This window comes from Anomaloglossus baeobatrachus, chromosome 12 (assembly GCF_048569485.1).
Source record: "Anomaloglossus baeobatrachus isolate aAnoBae1 chromosome 12, aAnoBae1.hap1, whole genome shotgun sequence".
Taxonomy (NCBI): domain Eukaryota; kingdom Metazoa; phylum Chordata; class Amphibia; order Anura; family Aromobatidae; genus Anomaloglossus; species Anomaloglossus baeobatrachus.
Window position 1 is genome coordinate 9,469,492 of NC_134364.1, and position 19,563 is coordinate 9,489,054.

The following is a 19,563-nucleotide window of genomic DNA, read 5'->3' on the forward strand; positions in this document are numbered from 1 at the left end:
AAGCCTCTGCTCACCTGAAAGCCTCTGCTCACCTGAAAGCCCCTGATCACCTGAAAGCCTCTGCTCACCTGAAAGCCTCTGCTCACCTGAAAGCCCCTGCTCACCTGAAAGCCCCTGCTCACCTGAAAGCCCCCTGCTCACCTGAAAGCCCCTGCTCACCTGAAAGCCTCTGCTCACCTGAAAGCCTCTGCTCACCTGAAAGCCCCTGCTCACCTGAAAGCCCCTGCTCACCTGAAAGCCCCTGCTCACCTGAAAGCCTCTGCTCACCTGAAAGCCCCTGCTCACCTGAAACCCCCTGCTCACCTGAAAGCCTCTGCTCACCTGAAAGCCCCTGCTCACCTGAAAGCCTCTGCTCACCTGAAAGCCTCTGCTCACCTGAAAGCCCCTGATCACCTGAAAGCCCCCTGCTCACCTGAAAGCCCCCTGCTCACCTGAAAGCCCCCTGCTCACCTGAAAGCCTCTGCTCACCTGAAAGCCCCTGATCACCTGAAAGCCCCCTGCTCACCTGAAAGCCTCTGCTCACCTGAAAGCCCCCTGCTCACCTGAAAGCCCCCTGCTCACCTGAAAGCCTCTGCTCACCTGAAAGCCCCTGCTCACCTGAAAGCCCCCTGCTCACCTGAAAGCCTCTGCTCACCTGAAAGCCTCTGCTCACCTGAAACACCCTGCTCACCTGAAAGCCTCTGCTCACCTGAAAGCCCCCTGCTCACCTGAAAGCCCCTGCCCACCTGAAAGCCCCTGCTCACCTGAAAGCCCCCTGCTCACCTGAAAGCCTCTGCTCACCTGAAAGCCTCTGCTCACCTGAAAGCCCCCTGCTCACCTGAAAGCCCCTGCTCACCTGAAAGCCCCCTGCTCACCTGAAAGCCCCTGCTCACCTGAAAGCCTCGATGATCGTCTGCTCGGATAAACGTGGAGCCACTCGCTGAAATCCGCGCTTAAAGTCGTCCAAATTTAAAAATCCACGACCTGTGGAGAACGATAGAAGAAGTTTATGGGGTCAAAATCTGGAGACAACCCATCAGCCCACATGGAAACTACGCATGGACACACGGCGGCCCCCTGTATAACTTGTGGAGTGTGCAGTATACAGGACGCCAGACAGAGCGTTATAGGGGGGGCTGCTATACATGGTGCGGCCCCCTGTATAACTTGTGGTAGAGCAGTATACAGGATGCCGGACAGAGCGTTATAGGGGGGCTGCTATACAGGGTGCGGCCCCCTGTATAACTTGTGGAGCGTGCAGTATACAGGGCGCCAGACAGAGCGTTATAGGGGGGGCTGCTATACAGGGTGCGGTCCCCTGTATAACTTGTGCAGTATAGGGAGCTGGATGGAGCGTTATAGGGGGGGCTGCTATACAGGGTGTGGCCCCCTGTATAACTTGTGGTAGTGCAGTATAGGGAGCTGGATGGAGCGTTATAGGGGGGGCTGCTATGCAGGGTGCAGCCCCCTGTATAACTTGTGGTAGTGCAGTATAGGGAGCTGGACGGAGCATTATGGGGGGGCTGCTATACAGGGTGCGGCCCCCTGTGCAACTTGTGGAGTGTGCAGTATACAGGGCGCCGGACAGAGAGTTATAGGGGGGCTGCTATACAGGGTGCGGCCCCCTGTATAACTTGTGGAGCATGCAGTATAGGGAGCCGGACGGAGCGTTATAGGGGGGGCTGCTATACAGGGTGCGGCCCCCTGTATAACTTGTGGAGCGTGCAGTATACAGGGCGCCAGACAGAGTTATAGGGGGGCTGCTATACAGGGTGCGGCCCCCTGTATAACTTGTGGAGCGTGCAGTATAGGGTGCCGGATGGAGCGTTATAGGGGGGCTGCTATACAGGGTGCGGCCCCCTGTATAACTTGTGGAGCGTGCAGTATACAGGGCGCCGGACGGAGCGTTATAGGGGGGGCTGCTATACAGGGTGCGGCCCCCCTGTATAACTTGTGGAGCATGCAGTATACAGGGAGCCGGACGGAGCGTTATAGGGGGGGCTGCTATACAGGGTGCGGCCCCCTGTATAACTTGTGGAGCATGCAGTATAGGGAGCCGGACAGAGCGTTATAGGGGGGGCTGCTATACAGGGTGCGGCCCCCTGTATAACTTGTGGAGCGTGCAGTATACAGGGCGCCGTACGGAGCGTTATAGGGGGGGCTGCTATACAGGGTGCGGCCCCCCTGTATAACTTGTGGAGCGGGTAGTATACAGGGCGCTGGATGAAGTGTTATAGGGGGGGCTGCTATGCAGGGTGCGGCCCCCTGTATAACTTATGGAGTGTGCAGTATAGGGAGCCGTACAGAGCGTTATAGGGGACATGGTGCGACCCCTGTATAACTTGTGGAGCATGCAGTATAGGGAGCCGGACGGAGCATTATAGGTGGGGGGGCTGCGATACAAGGTGCGGCCCCCTAGTATACATCATCAGACAGACAGCTAAGTATTCCATGCTGTGCAGAGTGGCTGCACTGAATATTGGGGATGGTGGCTGTATACATATGTGAGGACGGTCCAGACAACAGGACCTGATCTGCAGCTTCACCTCCCCAGGACCGGTGTATACAGTATAAGGCTATGTGCCCACGGGAGCTTGCTTCTGCGGATTTTGCCGCGGAAAACCTGCAGATTTTTCTGTATTTTCCAGATAAATCTGCAGGTTTTAGCATGTACAGTCACTCCCCATGTTATCCTATGGGACATGGGGAGTGATTGTGTCCATGCTGTGGTATGTGCAGCTGAGTAATATGCTGCGGGTGTCCCGCAGCCGCACATAACTTCATGTCAATTATTCCTGCGGATTTACCTGCGGAAATCCCGGCCCTCCACTATGGAGATAGAGGCCGAGACGTCCGCAGGTAAATCGCATGAATGTCCGCAGGTTTTCCGCAGCTATTCCGCTGTACTGCCGCAGCTAAAAATAGCTTTGGATGTCGTCGGGCAGCTGCGGGAAACCTGCGGCCATACCTGCGGATATATCCGCAGGTACGAGCTCCCGTGGGCACATAGCCTAAATGTGAGGAGACACAGGCACAGACAAATGAATATATGGTAAAAAAAAAAATCACTAAGGAATTCGGGGAAGTCTTGGGTTAAAAGCGATAAGGAATAACGTTTGGAACACCATTCTAAGTCTGAACTGGGTGCAAAAACCTAAAAAAACATCACTATGGGGAGATAAGGTATGCACACCAGTGACTGTGTAAGGGGAATACATGAAATAGCAGAAACTGCTGTGTGAATACTGACTTGAAAAATCCAATAGCTATATGTAAGGATGAAATGTGAAAAATGGAACCTGCATTACTGCCATGAACATATGAATAAAGAGAAATGTAGCTACTGAATTGATCAATGCAATAGACCCCAACACTACGCCAAAGTATTTCTCTACGTTGGGGTCCCGAGCTCGTGTGTGTCCTCTCATGCAGTTAAAAAACTTACTGTGTATGGGAAGCGGAGACCCAGGCTATTTATGCGTATGATATGGATTGGCAATAGGTGTGGTTGGGTTAAAAGCGAACCTGCTGCTGTGATGATACGTTACGGGGGAGCAGATTGTGGAGGTCAATACTCACAGTGAGTATCAAACACTGAGAAGATCTGTCTGTGGTCCCCCCAGCTCCGCTGCGCTCGGCTCTTCAGGGTCATCAGCGTCACAAAGTCATCAGGGGTCACTGCTGTGAAGTAAGAAGACGCCGTTATACCCTAATGCCTCTATATTCAGTGACGTCCCAGCACTGCGTCACACAGCCGGACCCTAGAGCAGACCTGTCAATCACAGTACCACAGCCCCGCCTGTGAACAATGGGGGGCCACACAGCAGCAGCCTGTGCACCATTAGTGGGGACTTCATCCCCCAAATTCTCCTTTCATTGCAGTAAGTGTTATACTCCCTTTTAAACTGCTCTTCGGCTGAACGACATGGGGTGACCCTTCTATGGGATGCGCTGGGAACATCCCCTATTACAGGACTGTCACCGATGGGGGTATCTGAAGTGAGCGCAGCTTTTGGGGTTGTCGTAGTAATAAGCTTTGTTTTATGTAAAGGGGACAGAAATGGAAGGAGATGTGATCAGAGACGAGCCCTGTACACGAGGGCACAATCCCGGAGCTGCCGCTTCTCATTGCCGCTCTCTGCCGGTCCCATCCTCATGCTGGGTCCGTGCGTTCCTTCACATCGCAACTCAAGTAACACAAGAAAAGCTACTGTAAAACGCGGCGAGCAAAAAACTGTGTGTGAACAATCCTTTATACATTAGCCCGGCTCTGTCATACAATCTAAAAAAAAGTGAGAAATTTAACAACCGGCGCAGATCATTGCCCGTTACCTCCAGTCTTGGACAGGCCCGGCACCATTGTGTCCACTTCCATCTGAAAGAAACCAAGAACCAGAACCATGAGAGTCAGAGGCGGCTGCACGGGGAGACATCGTCTGAACACAGATCTACGCAACATGAATGACTCCTAAAATATTAATTACAGGAGGTTTTCTTCTCTATTCAAGCCCAAAGCAAAATCCAGAATCCTGCTGGTTCCCAGTTTGCAGGGTAGCAGTGCGCAGGGGGGGCTCGGGTAGGAAAAGCTAAGTGGGACATGTCTCATACAAGGGACGGAGGTAACGTGGAGCCGGCTCAGAGCAGATCTCTACAAACAGCCTTGTGCATGGAGAGAAGGCCATGGGTGGCACGGTGGCTCAGTGGTTAGCACTGCAGCCTTGGGGTGGCTCAGTGGTTAGCACTGCAGCCTTGGGGTGGCTCAGTGGTTAGCACTGCAGTCTTGGGGTGGCTCAGTGGTTAGCACTGCAGTCTTGGGGTGGCTCAGTGGTTAGCACTGCAGTCTTGGGGTCGCTCAGTGGTTAGCACTGCAGTCTTGGGGTCGCTCAGTGGTTAGCACTGCAGCCTTGTGGTGGCTCAGTGGTTAACACAGCAGTCTTGTGGTCGCTCAGTGGTTAGCACAGCAGTCTTGTGGTGGCTCAGTGGTTAGCACTGCAGTCTTGGGGTGGCTCAGCGGTTAGCACTGCAGTCTTGGGGTGGCTCAGTGGTTAGCACTGCAGTCTTGGGGTGGCTCAATGGTTAGCACTGCAGTCTTGGGGTGGCTCAATGGTTAGCACTGCAGTCTTGGGGTGGCTCAGTGGTTAGCACTGCAGTCTTGGGGTGGCTCAGTGGTTAGCACTGCAGTCTTGGGGTGGCTCAGTGGTTAGCACTGCAGTCTTGGGGTGGCTCAGTGGTTAGCACTGCAGTCTTGTGGTGGCTCAGTGGTTAACACTGCAGTCTTGTGGTGGCTCAGTGGTTAACACAGCAGTCTTGCAGCGCCGGGGTCCTGGGTTCAAATCCCACCAAGGACACCATCTGCAAGGAGTTTGTATGTTCTCCCCGTGTTTGCTCGGGTTTACTCCAGGTTCTCGGGTTTCCTCCCACACTCCAAAAACATACTCATAGGGAACTTAGATTGTAAGCCCCAATGGGGACAGTGTTGCCAGTGTATGTAAAGCGCTGTGGAATTAATAGCGCTATATAAATGAATAAATATTATTATTATAAAACTAGCCCAAGAGGGGTAAAGGAGATGGAAAAGTTACTCAAGACTAAACTGCGGTATGGACGCTGAGTATAACAGAAAAGACAGATGATGGGAACACGTGGCCATTGTTCCTGGAGGATCGTGGTCATCATCAGGAGCCGTAGACAAAAATAAAAAAATGCCAACAGCGCCCATAGGAAATGTGAGCGGGAATTTCAGTAGGTCAGTGACTAACTGCTGCCATCTGCTGGAGGACTGTGGGAACACACCAGGAGGTTTCTACATTTTCACCTACATACAGGGCCGAGCGGATTACCTTGGAGGGTTTATACCCAAATAACATCACGACCGCCACCTTCAGATCTTCTCTGCTCAGATAGCCCTTCCTGCCGTCATCACAAGCCCCGAACACCTGCAGACACAGGACAGTCAGCGAGGAATCGTCCTTATGTGAGGTGTCTGGAGTGGCGGGTCTGCGCTGGTATAGAAGTCAGGGAGGATTCAGCATTCAGAGGCCTCAGCACTGCAGAGACAGGACAGTCAGCGAGGAATCGTCCTTATGTGAGGTGTCTGGAGTGGCGGGTCTGTGCTGGTATATAGAAGTCAGGGAGGATTCAGCATTCAGAAGCCTCAGCACTGCAGAGACAGGACAGTCAGCGAGGAATCGTCCTTATGTGAGGTGTCTGGAGTGGCGGGTCTGCGCTGGTATATAGAAGTCAGGGAGGATTCAGCATTCAGAGGCCTCAGCACTGCAGAGGCAGGACAGTCAGCGAGGAATCGTCCTTATGTGAGGTGTCCGGAGTGGCGGGTCTGCGCTGGTATATAGAAGTCAGGGAGGATTCAGCATTCAGAGGCCTCAGCACTGCAGAGACAGGACAGTCAGCGAGGAATCGTCCTTATGTGAGGTGTCCGGAGTGGCGGGTCTGCGCTGGTATATAGAAGTCAGGGAGGATTCAGCATTCAGAGGCCTCAGCACTGCAGAGGCAGGACAGTCAGCGAGGAATCGTCCTTATGTGAGGTGTCTGGAGTGGCGGGTCTGCGCTGGTATAGAAGTCAGGGAGGATTCAGCATTCAGAGGCCTCAGCACTGCAGAGGCAGGACAGTCAGCGAGGAATCGTCCTTATGTGAGGTGTCTGGAGTGGCGGGTCTGCGCTGGTATAGAAGTCAGGGAGGATTCAGCATTCAGAGGCCTCAGCACTGCAGAGACAGGACAGTCAGCGAGGAATCGTCCTTATGTGAGGTGTCTGGAGTGGCGGGTCTGCGCTGGTATATAGAAGTCAGGGAGGATTCAGCATTCAGAGGCCTCAGCACTGCAGAGGCAGGACAGTCAGCGAGGAATCGTCCTTATGTGAGGTGTCTGGAGTGGCGGGTCTGCGCTGGTATAGAAGTCAGGGAGGATTCAGCATTCAGAGGCCTCAGCACTGCAGAGACAGGACAGTCAGCGAGGAATCGTCCTTATGTGAGGTGTCCGGAGTGGCGGGTCTGCGCTGGTATATAGAAGTCAGGGAGGATTCAGCATTCAGAGGCCTCAGCACTGCAGAGGCAGGACAGTCAGCGAGGAATCGTCCTTATGTGAGGTGTCTGGAGTGGCGGGTCTGCGCTGGTATATAGAAGTCAGGGAGGATTCAGCATTCAGAGGCCTCAGCACTGCAGAGGCAGGACAGTCAGCGAGGAATCATCCTTATGTGAGGTGTCTGGAGTGGCGGGTCTGCGCTGGTATAGAAGTCAGGGAGGATTCAGCATTCAGAGGCCTCAGCACTGCAGAGGCAGGACAGTCAGCGAGGAATCGTCCTTATGTGAGGTGTCTGGAGTGGCGGGTCTGCGCTGGTATAGAAGTCAGGGAGGATTCAGCATTCAGAGGCCTCAGCACTGCAGAGGCAGGACAGTCAGCGAGGAATCGTCCTTATGTGAGGTGTCTGGAGTGGCGGGTCTGCGCTGGTATATAGAAGTCAGGGAGGATTCAGCATTCAGAGGCCTCAGCACTGCAGAGGCAGGACAGTCAGCGAGGAATCGTCCTTATGTGAGGTGTCCGGAGTGGCGGGTCTGCGCTGGTATATAGAAGTCAGGGAGGATTCAGCATTCAGAGGCCTCAGCACTGCAGAGGCAGGACAGTCAGCGAGGAATCGTCCTTATGTGAGGTGTCCGGAGTGGCGGGTCTGCGCTGGTATATAGAAGTCAGGGAGGATTCAGCATTCAGAGGCCTCAGCACTGCAGAGGCAGGACAGTCAGCGAGGAATCGTCCTTATGTGAGGTGTCTGGAGTGGCGGGTCTGCGCTGGTATAGAAGTCAGGGAGGATTCAGCATTCAGAGGCCTCAGCACTGCAGAGACAGGACAGTCAGCGAGGAATCGTCCTTATGTGAGGTGTCTGGAGTGGCGGGTCTGCGCTGGTATAGAAGTCAGGGAGGATTCAGCATTCAGAGGCCTCAGCACTGCAGAGGCAGGACAGTCAGCGAGGAATCGTCCTTATGTGAGGTGTCTGGAGTGGCGGGTCTGCGCTGGTATAGAAGTCAGGGAGGATTCAGCATTCAGAGGCCTCAGCACTGCAGAGACAGGACAGTCAGCGAGGAATCGTCCTTATGTGAGGTGTCCGGAGTGGCGGGTCTGCGCTGGTATATAGAAGTCAGGGAGGATTCAGCATTCAGAAGCCTCAGCACTGCAGAGACAGGACAGTCAGCGAGGAATCGTCCTTATGTGAGGTGTCTGGAGTGGCGGGTCTGCGCTGGTATAGAAGTCAGGGAGGATTCAGCATTCAGAGGCCTCAGCACTGCAGAGACAGGACAGTCAGCGAGGAATCGTCCTTATGTGAGGTGTCCGGAGTGGCGGGTCTGCGCTGGTATAGAAGTCAGGGAGGATTCAGCATTCAGAGGCCTCAGCACTGCAGAGACAGGACAGTCAGCGAGGAATCGTCCTTATGTGAGGTGTCTGGAGTGGCGGGTCTGCGCTGGTATAGAAGTCAGGGAGGATTCAGCATTCAGAGGCCTCAGCACTGCAGAGACAGGACAGTCAGCGAGGAATCGTCCTTATGTGAGGTGTCTGGAGTGGCGGGTCTGCGCTGGTATATAGAAGTCAGGGAGGATTCAGCATTCAGAGGCCTCAGCACTGCAGAGACAGGACAGTCAGCGAGGAATCGTCCTTATGTGAGGTGTCTGGAGTGGCGGGTCTGCGCTGGTATAGAAGTCAGGGAGGATTCAGCATTCAGAGGCCTCAGCACTGCAGAGGCAGGACAGTCAGCGAGGAATCGTCCTTATGTGAGGTGTCTGGAGTGGCGGGTCTGCGCTGGTATAGAAGTCAGGGAGGATTCAGCATTCAGAGGCCTCAGCACTGCAGAGGCAGGACAGTCAGCGAGGAATCGTCCTTATGTGAGGTGTCTGGAGTGGCGGGTCTGCGCTGGTATATAGAAGTCAGGGAGGATTCAGCATTCAGAAGCCTCAGCACTGCAGAGGCAGGACAGTCAGCGAGGAATCGTCCTTATGTGAGGTGTCCGGTGTGGCGGGTCTGCGCTGGTATATAGAAGTCAGGGAGGATTCAGCATTCAGAGGCCTCAGCACTGCAGAGACAGGACAGTCAGCGAGGAATCGTCCTTATGTGAGGTGTCTGGAGTGGCGGGTCTGCGCTGGTATATAGAAGTCAGGGAGGATTCAGCATTCAGAGGCCTCAGCACTGCAGAGACAGGACAGTCAGCGAGGAATCGTCCTTATGTGAGGTGTCTGGAGTGGCGGGTCTGCGCTGGTATAGAAGTCAGGGAGGATTCAGCATTCAGAGGCCTCAGCACTGCAGAGACAGGACAGTCAGCGAGGAATCGTCCTTATGTGAGGTGTCTGGAGTGGCGGGTCTGCGCTGGTATATAGAAGTCAGGGAGGATTCAGCATTCAGAAGCCTCAGCACTGCAGAGACAGGACAGTCAGCGAGGAATCGTCCTTATGTGAGGTGTCTGGAGTGGCGGGTCTGCGCTGGTATATAGAAGTCAGGGAGGATTCAGCATTCAGAGGCCTCAGCACTGCAGAGGCAGGACAGTCAGCGAGGAATCGTCCTTATGTGAGGTGTCTGGAGTGGCGGGTCTGCGCTGGTATATAGAAGTCAGGGAGGATTCAGCATTCAGAGGCCTCAGCACTGCAGAGACAGGACAGTCAGCGAGGAATCGTCCTTATGTGAGGTGTCTGGAGTGGCGGGTCTGCGCTGGTATAGAAGTCAGGGAGGATTCAGCATTCAGAGGCCTCAGCACTGCAGAGGCAGGACAGTCAGCGAGGAATCGTCCTTATGTGAGGTGTCTGGAGTGGCGGGTCTGCGCTGGTATAGAAGTCAGGGAGGATTCAGCATTCAGAGGCCTCAGCACTGCAGAGGCAGGACAGTCAGCGAGGAATCGTCCTTATGTGAGGTGTCTGGAGTGGCGGGTCTGCGCTGGTATATAGAAGTCAGGGAGGATTCAGCATTCAGAAGCCTCAGCACTGCAGAGGCAGGACAGTCAGCGAGGAATCGTCCTTATGTGAGGTGTCCGGAGTGGCGGGTCTGCGCTGGTATATAGAAGTCAGGGAGGATTCAGCATTCAGAGGCCTCAGCACTGCAGAGACAGGACAGTCAGCGAGGAATCGTCCTTATGTGAGGTGTCTGGAGTGGCGGGTCTGCGCTGGTATATAGAAGTCAGGGAGGATTCAGCATTCAGAGGCCTCAGCACTGCAGAGACAGGACAGTCAGCGAGGAATCGTCCTTATGTGAGGTGTCTGGAGTGGCGGGTCTGCGCTGGTATAGAAGTCAGGGAGGATTCAGCATTCAGAGGCCTCAGCACTGCAGAGACAGGACAGTCAGCGAGGAATCGTCCTTATGTGAGGTGTCTGGAGTGGCGGGTCTGCGCTGGTATAGAAGTCAGGGAGGATTCAGCATTCAGAAGCCTCAGCACTGCAGAGACAGGACAGTCAGCGAGGAATCGTCCTTATGTGAGGTGTCTGGAGTGGCGGGTCTGCGCTGGTATATAGAAGTCAGGGAGGATTCAGCATTCAGAGGCCTCAGCACTGCAGAGACAGGACAGTCAGCGAGGAATCGTCCTTATGTGAGGTGTCTGGAGTGGCGGGTCTGCGCTGGTATAGAAGTCAGGGAGGATTCAGCATTCAGAGGCCTCAGCACTGCAGAGGCAGGACAGTCAGCGAGGAATCGTCCTTATGTGAGGTGTCTGGAGTGGCGGGTCTGCGCTGGTATATAGAAGTCAGGGAGGATTCAGCATTCAGAGGCCTCAGCACTGCAGAGACAGGACAGTCAGCGAGGAATCGTCCTTATGTGAGGTGTCTGGAGTGGCGGGTCTGCGCTGGTATATAGAAGTCAGGGAGGATTCAGCATCCAGAAGCCTCAGCACTGCAGAGGCAGGACAGTCAGCGAGGAATCGTCCTTATGTGAGGTGTCTGGAGTGGCGGGTCTGCGCTGGTATAGAAGTCAGGGAGGATTCAGCATCCAGAGGCCTCAGCACTGCAGAGACAGGACAGTCAGCGAGGAATCGTCCTTATGTGAGGTGTCTGGAGTGGCGGGTCTGCGCTGGTATATAAGTCAGGGAGGATTCAGCATCCAGAGGCCTCAGCACTGCAGAGGCAGGACAGTCAGCGAGGAATTGTCCTTATGTGAGGTGTCCGGAGTGGCGGGTCTGCGCTGGTATAGAAGTCAGGGAGGATTCAGCATTCAGAGGCCTCAGCACTGCAGAGACAGGACAGTCAGCGAGGAATCGTCCTTATGTGAGGTGTCTGGAGTGGCGGGTCTGCGCTGGTATATAAGTCAGGGAGGATTCAGCATCCAGAGGCCTCAGCACTGCAGAGGCAGGACAGTCAGCGAGGAATTGTCCTTATGTGAGGTGTCTGGAGTGGCGGGTCTGCGCTGGTATAGAAGTCAGGGAGGATTCAGCATTCAGAGGCCTCAGCACAGCAGAGACAGGACAGTCAGCGAGGAATTGTCCTTATGTGAGGTGTCCGGAGTGGCGGGTCTGCGCTGGTATAGAAGTCAGGGAGGATTCAGCATTCAGAGGCCTCAGCACTGCAGAGGCAGGACAGTCAGCGAGGAATCGTCCTTATGTGAGGTGTCCGGAGTGGCGGGTCTGCGCTGGTATATAAGTCAGGGAGGATTCAGCATCCAGAGGCCTCAGCACTGCAGAGGCAGGACAGTCAGCGAGGAATCGTCCTTATGTGAGGTGTCTGGAGTGGCGGGTCTGCGCTGGTATATAGAAGTCAGGGAGGATTCAGCATTCAGAAGCCTCAGCACTGCAGAGACAGGACAGTCAGCGAGGAATCGTCCTTATGTGAGGTGTCTGGAGTGGCGGGTCTGCGCTGGTATAGAAGTCAGGGAGGATTCAGCATTCAGAGGCCTCAGCACTGCAGAGACAGGACAGTCAGCGAGGAATCGTCCTTATGTGAGGTGTCCGGAGTGGCGGGTCTGCGCTGGTATATAGAAGTCAGGGAGGATTCAGCATTCAGAGGCCTCAGCACTGCAGAGGCAGGACAGTCAGCGAGGAATCGTCCTTATGTGAGGTGTCTGGAGTGGCGGGTCTGCGCTGGTATAGAAGTCAGGGAGGATTCAGCATTCAGAGGCCTCAGCACTGCAGAGACAGGACAGTCAGCGAGGAATCGTCCTTATGTGAGGTGTCCGGAGTGGCGGGTCTGCGCTGGTATATAGAAGTCAGGGAGGATTCAGCATTCAGAGGCCTCAGCACTGCAGAGGCAGGACAGTCAGCGAGGAATCGTCCTTATGTGAGGTGTCTGGAGTGGCGGGTCTGCGCTGGTATAGAAGTCAGGGAGGATTCAGCATTCAGAGGCCTCAGCACTGCAGAGACAGGACAGTCAGCGAGGAATCGTCCTTATGTGAGGTGTCTGGAGTGGCGGGTCTGCGCTGGTATAGAAGTCAGGGAGGATTCAGCATCCAGAGGCCTCAGCACTGCAGAGGCAGGACAGTCAGCGAGGAATCGTCCTTATGTGAGGTGTCTGGAGTGGCGGGTCTGCGCTGGTATAGAAGTCAGGGAGGATTCAGCATTCAGAGGCCTCAGCACTGCAGAGACAGGACAGTCAGCGAGGAATCGTCCTTATGTGAGGTGTCTGGAGTGGCGGGTCTGCGCTGGTATAGAAGTCAGGGAGGATTCAGCATCCAGAGGCCTCAGCACTGCAGAGGCAGGACAGTCAGCGAGGAATCGTCCTTATGTGAGGTGTCTGGAGTGGCGGGTCTGCGCTGGTATAGAAGTCAGGGAGGATTCAGCATTCAGAGGCCTCAGCACTGCAGAGATCGTGCAGGAGCCACTTAGGATTGCTCTCGCCTTTTCTTCACTTTTTATAGCTTAATGTGGGAAAAATCTGCAGTAAAATCATCACAGGTTGTACGCGGGTTTTCTGTGATAAAAAGATTGGAATCTGCAGCACAAAATGAAATAGATGGTAACTGAAATCTGGAAATGCAACGCAGATTATGCCAATAATTTAAGTGATGAGCGGTGTGAAGACTGCGGCATAAACCGCGAGCTGCTGCGGAGCTGCAATCTACAGCGATGCTCAAATGTATCCGCTGCAGAGCGACCATGACACCTATCCACAATCTCCTGCAACATGCTGGACCTGCCGCACCTGTGCCCCGTGAGAACGAAGCCGAAATGTCCCCCAGGGTCTCCACAGTCACCCCTGCGAGATCCCCCCCATCACCCCACCCTCACAGCTTCTGCCCATGACTCCGCCCATCACCCAGATGTCTCTGCCCGTCACCCCGGACATCTCTGCCCGTCACCTGGGACCTCTCTAACACTCCAGACGTCTCTGACACCCCCAGACATCTATCACCCCCGGACGTCTCTATCACCCCCGGACGTCTCTATCGCCCCCGGACGTCTCTATCGCCCCCGGACGTCTCTATCGCCCCCGGACGTCTCTATCGCCCCCGGACGTCTCTATCGCCCCCGGACGTCTCTATCGCCCCCGGACGTCTCTATCGCCCCCGGACGTCTCTATCGCCCCCGGACGTCTCTATCGCCCCCCGACGTCTCTATCGCCCCCCGACGTCTCTATCGCCCCCCGACGTCTCTATCGCCCCCCGACGTCTCTATCGCCCCCCGACGTCTCTATCGCCCCCCGACGTCTTTATCGCCCCCCGACGTCTTTATCGCCCCCCGACGTCTATCACCCCCGGACGTCTCTATCACCCCCCGACGCCTTTATCGCTCCCAGACATCTATCACCCCTGGACGTCTCTGTCACCCCCAGACATCACCCCCGGACGTCTCTGTCACCCCCAGACATCACCCCCGGACGTCTCTGTCACCCCCAGACATCACCCCCGGACGTCTCTGTCACCCCCAGACATCACCCCCGGACGTCTCTGTCACCCCCAGACATCACCCCCGGACGTTTCTGTCACCCCCAGACATCACCCCCGGACGTCTCTGTCACCCCCAGACATCACCCCCGGACGTCTCTGTCACCCCCAGACATCACCCCCCGGACGTCTCTATCACCCCCCCGACGTCTTTATCGCTCCCAGACATCTATCACCCCCGGACGTCTCTGTCACCCCCGAACAAATCTGACACCTCCAGACGTTTCTATCACCTCCAGACGTCTCTATCAACCCTGACAACCTGGTCTTCTCTGTCCCTACAGACGCCTCTGTAATCCCCGGACGTCTCTATCACCTCCAGACGTCTCTGTCACCCCGTATGCTTCTGTCACCCCCGGACGTCTCTGACAACCTGGCCTTCTCTGTCCCTACAGACGTCTCTGTCACCCCCGGACGTCTCTGACAACCTGGTCTTCTCTGTCCCTACAGACGCCTCTGTAATCCCCGGACGTCTCTATCACCTCCAGACGTCTCTGTCACCCCGTATGCTTCTGTCACCCCCGGACGTCTCTGACAAACCTGGCCTTCTCTGTCCCTACAGATGTCTCTGTCACCCCCGGACGCCTCTGTCACCCCCCGGACGCCTCTGTCACCCCCGGACGCCTCTGTCCCCCACAGACGTCTGTCACCCACGGACGCCTCTGTCCCCCACAGACGTCTGTCACCCACGGACGCCTCTGTCCCCCACAGACGTCTGTCACCCACGGACGCCTCTGTCCCCCACAGACGTCTGTCACCCACGGACGCCTCTGTCCCCCACAGACGTCTGTCACCCACGGACGCCTCTGTCCCCCACAGACGTCTGTCACCCACGGACGCCTCTGTCCCCCCACAGACGTCTGTCACCCACGGACGCCTCTGACACCCACAGACGTCTGTCACCCACGGACGTCTCTGTCCCCCACAGACGTCTATCACCTCCAGACGTCTCTGACAACCTGGCCTTCTCTGTCACCCACGGACGCCTCTGACACCCACGGACGCCTCTGACACCCCCGGACGCCTCTGACACCCCCGGACGCCTCTGACACCCCCGGACGCCTCTGACACCCCCGGACGCCTCTGACACCCCCGGACGCCTCTGACACCCATGGACGCCTCTGACACCCCCGGACGCCTTTGACACCCCCGGACGCCTCTGACACCCCCGGACGCCTCTGACACCCATGGACGCCTCTGACACCCCCGGACGCCTCTGACACCCCCGGACGCCTCTGACACCCCCGGACGCCTCTGACACCCCCGGACGCCTCTGACACCCCCGGACGCCTGTGACACCCATGGACGCCTCTGACACCCCCGGACGCCTGTGACACCCATGGACGCCTGTGACACCCATGGACGCCTCTGGACACCCCCCGGACGCCTCTGACACCCCCGGACGCCTGTGACACCCATGGACGCCTCTGACACCCCCGGACGCCTGTGACACCCATGGACGCCTGTGACACCCATGGACGCCTCTGATACCCCCGGACGCCTCTGACACCCCCGGACGCCTCTGACACCCCCGGACGCCTCTGACACCCCCGGACGCCTCTGACACCCCCGGACGCCTCTGACACCCCCGGACGCCTCTGACACCCCCGGACGCCTCTGACACCCCCCGGACTTGCCTGTGACACCCATGGACGCCTCTGACACCCCCGGACGCCTCTGACACCCCCGGACGCCTGTGACACCCATGGACGCCTCTGACACCCCCGGACGCCTGTGACACCCATGGACGCCTGTGACACCCATGGACGCCTCTGATACCCCCGGACGCCTCTGACACCCCCGGACGCCTCTGACACCCCCGCACGCCTCTGACACCCCCGGACGCCTCTGACACCCCCCGGACGCCTCTGACACCCCCGGACGCCTCTGACACCCCCGGGACGCCTCTGACACCCCCGGACTCCTGTGACACCCCCGGACGCCTGTGACACCCACGGACGCCTGTGACACCCCCGGACCGCCTCTGACACCCATGGACGCCTCTGACACCCACGGACGTCCCCGTCACCCCCGGACGCCTCTGTCACCACCGGACGCCTCTGACACCCACGGACGTCTCTGACACCCCCGGACGTCTCTGTCACCCCCGGACGTCTCTGTCACCCCCGGACGTCTCTGACACCCCCCGGACGCCTGTGACACCCCCGGACGTCTCTGTCGCCCCCCGGACGTCTCTGACACCCCCGGACGTCCCCGTCACCCCCGGACGTCTCTGACACCCCCGGACGTCCCCGTCACCCCCGGACGTCTCTGACACCCCCGGACGTCCCCGTCACCCCCGGACGTCTCTGACACCCCCGGACGTCCCCCGTCACCCCCCGGACGTCTCTGACACCCCCGGACGTCCCCGTCACCCCCGGACGTCTCTGACACCCTGGCCTTCTCTGTCGCTCCTGACGTCTCTGTCCCCCACGGACTTCTCCGACAACCCCCGGATGTCTCTGTTCCTCCGGACGTTTCTGCCTCCCCTGGACGTCTCTGGGTTCCGGGCAGCAGGAGGGTTGTTACCTGCAGCAGCTTCTTCCTCCGCTCACTGCCCCGCGGACCCCTCGCTGTCCCGGCACTGAACATGTCTCCTCAGAGAACCGAGGCCGCGTCACTATAGCAACCGGAATCCAAACCGACCGCGCGAATAGAAGGAAGCACCTGATTGGTCCTTTCCGGTGACGTCATTGTAAACAACGCGGCTATTGGCTCCCTGTCTAGCGCGCCCCAGCCCTGTCAGAAGCCGTTATTTCGGAACACACCGTAGACGGGCGGCGGAAACTGCGGCTCCGGTAACACTCAGGGGCAAATATAACCGGAGCGGACGGGGGGAGGGGAATGGAACAGCACCAAGTAACTCTGCTCTGACGCATGTTTGTGTCGCTGGTCGGTGACGTCATCAGTCAGCGACAGAAGTGGCGCTGAACCGCAGAATGAACAGGTGACAACGAGGAGCTAAAGTCATTCTGTGTAATGGGGGCAGGTGGTGAGGGGAAGGGGATGAGGAGGGGGTGCAGGGGACAGTGAAGAGGAGAAGGCAGGGGACGGTGAGGAGGAGGTGGGGGGCAGGGGACGGTGAGGAGGGGGTGCAGGGGACAGTGAAGAGGAGAAGGCGAGGGATGGTGAGGAGGTGGGGGGCAGGGGACGGTGAGGAGGAGGTGGGGGGAAGGGGAGGAGGAGGGGGGTGAGGGGGTACAGGGGACAGTGAAGAGGAGAAGGCGAGGGACGGTGAGGAGGAGGTGGGGGGCAGGGGACGGTGAGGAGGGGGTGCAGGGGACAGTGAAGAGGAGAAGGCGAGGGATGGTGAGGAGGTGGGGGGCAGGGGACGGTGAGGAGGAGGTGGGGGGGAAGGGGAGGAGGAGGGGGGTGAGGGGGTACAGGGGACAGTGAAGAGGAGAAGGCGAGGGATGGTGAGGAGGTGGGGGGCAGGGGACGGTGAGGAGGGGGTGCAGGGGACAGTGAAGAGGAGAAGGCGAGGGATGGTGAGGAGGAGGAGGTGGGGGGCAGGGGACGGTGAGGAGGGGGTGCAGGGGACAGTGAAGAGGAGAAGGCGAGGGATGGTGAGGAGGAGGAGGAGGGGGGGCAGGGGACGGTGAGGAGGAGGTGGGGGGAAGGGGATGAGGAGGGGGTACAGGGGACAGTGAAGAGGAGAAGGCGAGGGATGGTGAGGAGGAGGTGGGGTTCAGGGGATGGTGAGGAGGAGGGTGAAGGGGTGCAGGGTAAGGTAGTGTGGAGGGTTAGGGCAGGGGACAGTGAAGAGGAGAAGGCGGAGGGATGGTGAGGAGGAGGTGGGGGGGCAGGGGACGGTGAGGGGGAGAGGGAATGAGGAGGAGGTGGGGGGGCAGGGGAATGAGGAGGAGGTGGGGGGGCAGGGGAATGAGGAGGAGGTGGGGGCAGGGGAATGAGGAGGAGGTGGGGGGCAGGGGAATGAGGAGGAGGTGGGGGGCAGGGGACGGCGAGGAAGGAGGGGGGGCAGGGGGACGGCGAGAAGGAGGGGGGGCAGGGGACGGCGAGAAGGAGGGGGGGCAGGGGACGGCGAGAAGGAGGGGGGACAGGGGACGGCGAGGAGGAGGAGGGGCAGGGGACGGCGAGGAGGAGGAGGGGCAGGGGACGGCGAGGAGGAGGAGGGGCAGGGGACGGCGAGGAGGAGGAGGGGCAGGGGACGGCGAGGAGGAGGAGGGGCAGGGGACGGCGAGGAGGAGGAGGGGCAGGGGACGGCGAGGAGGAGGAGGGGGCAGGGGACGGCGAGGAGGAGGAGGGGCAGGGGACGGCGAGGAGGAGGGGCAGGGGACGGCGAGGAGGAGGGGGGGCAGGGGACGGTGAGGAGGGGGTGCAGGGGACAGTGAAGAGGAGAAGGCGAGGGATGGTGAGGAGGTGGGGGGCAGGGGACGGTGAGGAGGAGGTGGGGGGAAGGGGAGGAGGAGGGGGGTGAGGGGGTACAGGGGACAGTGAAGAGGAGAAGGCGAGGGATGGTGAGGAGGAGGAGGTGGGGGGCAGGGGACGGTGAGGAGGGGGTGCAGGGGACAGTGAAGAGGAGAAGGCGAGGGATGGTGAGGAGGAGGAGGTGGGGGGCAGGGGACGGTGAGGAGGGGGTGCAGGGGACAGTGAAGAGGAGAAGGCGAGGGATGGTGAGGAGGAGGAGGGGGGCAGGGGACGGTGAGGAGGAGGTGGGGGGAAGGGGATGAGGAGGGGGTACAGGGGACAGTGAAGAGGAGAAGGCGAGGGATGGTGAGGAGGAGGTGGGGTTCAGGGGATGGTGAGGAGGAGGGTGAAGGGGTGCAGGGTAAGGTAGTGTGGAGGGTTAGGGCAGGGGGACAGTGAAGAGGAGAAGGCGAGGGATGGTGAGGAGGAGGTGGGGGGCAGGGGACGGTGAGGGGGAGAGGGAATGAGGAGGAGGTGGGGGGGGCAGGGGAATGAGGAGGAGGAGGTGGGGGGCAGGGGACGGCGAGAAGGAGGGGGGGCAGGGGACGGCGAGAAGGAGGGGGGACAGGGGACGGCGAGAAGGAGGGGGGGACAGGGGACGGCGAGGAGGAGGAGGGGGGCAGGGGGACGGCGAGGGAGGAGGAGGGGCAGGGGGACGGCGAGGAGGAGGGGGGGCAGGGGACGGCGAGGAGGAGGAGGGGGCAGGGGACGGCGAGGGAGGAGGGGGGGGCAGGGGGACGGCGAGGAGGAGGAGGGGCAGGGGACGGCGAGGGAGGAGGGGGGGGCAGGGGACGGCGAGGAGGAGGGGGGGGGCAGGGGACGGCGAGGAGGAGGGGGGGGCAGGGGACGGCGAGGAGGAGGGGGGGGCAGGGGACGGCGAGGAGGAGGGGGGGCAGGGGACGGCGAGGAGGAGGGGGGGGCAGGGGACGGCGAGGAGGAGGGGGGGCAGGGGACGGCGAGGGAGGAGAGGGGGGGCAGGGGACGGCGAGGAGGAGGAGGGGCAGGGGACGGCGAGGAGGAGGGGGGGCAGGGGACGGCGAGGAGGAGGGGGGGGCAGGGGACGGCGAGGAGGGAGGGGGGGGCAGGGGACGGCGAGGAGGAGGGGGGGGGGCAGGGGACGGCGAGAAGGAGGGGAGGGGCAGGGGACGGCGAGAAGGAGGGGGGGGCAGGGGACGGCGAGAAGGAGGGGGGGGCAGGGGACGGCGAGAGGGAGGGGGGGGCAGGGGACGGCGAGAAGTGAGGGGGGGGCAGGGGACGGCGAGAAGGAGGGGGGGCGAGAAGGAGGGCGGCAGGGGATGTGCGAGAAGGA

The 19,563-nt window shown here is 59.0% G+C and overlaps 3 protein-coding genes across 5 annotated transcripts in view; 1 reads left to right on the forward strand and 2 right to left on the reverse strand.

The window, feature by feature from the left end:
* EFCAB11 (EF-hand calcium binding domain 11) overlaps window positions 1-16,650 on the reverse strand; it is a 49,533-nt gene extending 32,883 nt beyond the window's left edge. The window contains exons 1-5 of one of the 3 annotated variants that reach the window (XM_075331148.1): window positions 16,356-16,650; window positions 5,820-5,915; window positions 4,312-4,354; window positions 3,559-3,657; window positions 873-963 (exon numbers count right to left, since the gene is read on the reverse strand). In XM_075331148.1, coding sequence (XP_075187263.1) covers window positions 873-963; window positions 3,559-3,657; window positions 4,312-4,354; window positions 5,820-5,915; window positions 16,356-16,418 — 392 coding nt within the window. In that variant the 5' untranslated portion in view covers window positions 16,419-16,650. Of the gene's footprint in view, window positions 1-872; window positions 964-3,558; window positions 3,661-4,311; window positions 4,355-5,819; window positions 5,916-16,355 lie in introns of all 3 variants that reach the window. The other 2 variants (XM_075331147.1, XM_075331149.1) reach the window with 2 other exon arrangements.
* The window catches only part of FOXN3 (forkhead box N3), a 188,418-nt gene that overhangs the window by 166,839 nt on the left and 2,016 nt on the right, over window positions 1-19,563 (reverse strand). The gene's annotated exons all lie outside the window — the stretch shown is intronic.
* TDP1 (tyrosyl-DNA phosphodiesterase 1) overlaps window positions 16,640-19,563 on the forward strand; it is a 217,538-nt gene continuing 214,614 nt past the window's right edge. Inside the window, exon 1 of the mRNA XM_075331142.1 lies at window positions 16,640-16,773. Coding sequence (XP_075187257.1) covers window positions 16,766-16,773 — 8 coding nt within the window. The 5' untranslated portion in view covers window positions 16,640-16,765. The remainder of the gene's footprint in view (window positions 16,774-19,563) is intronic.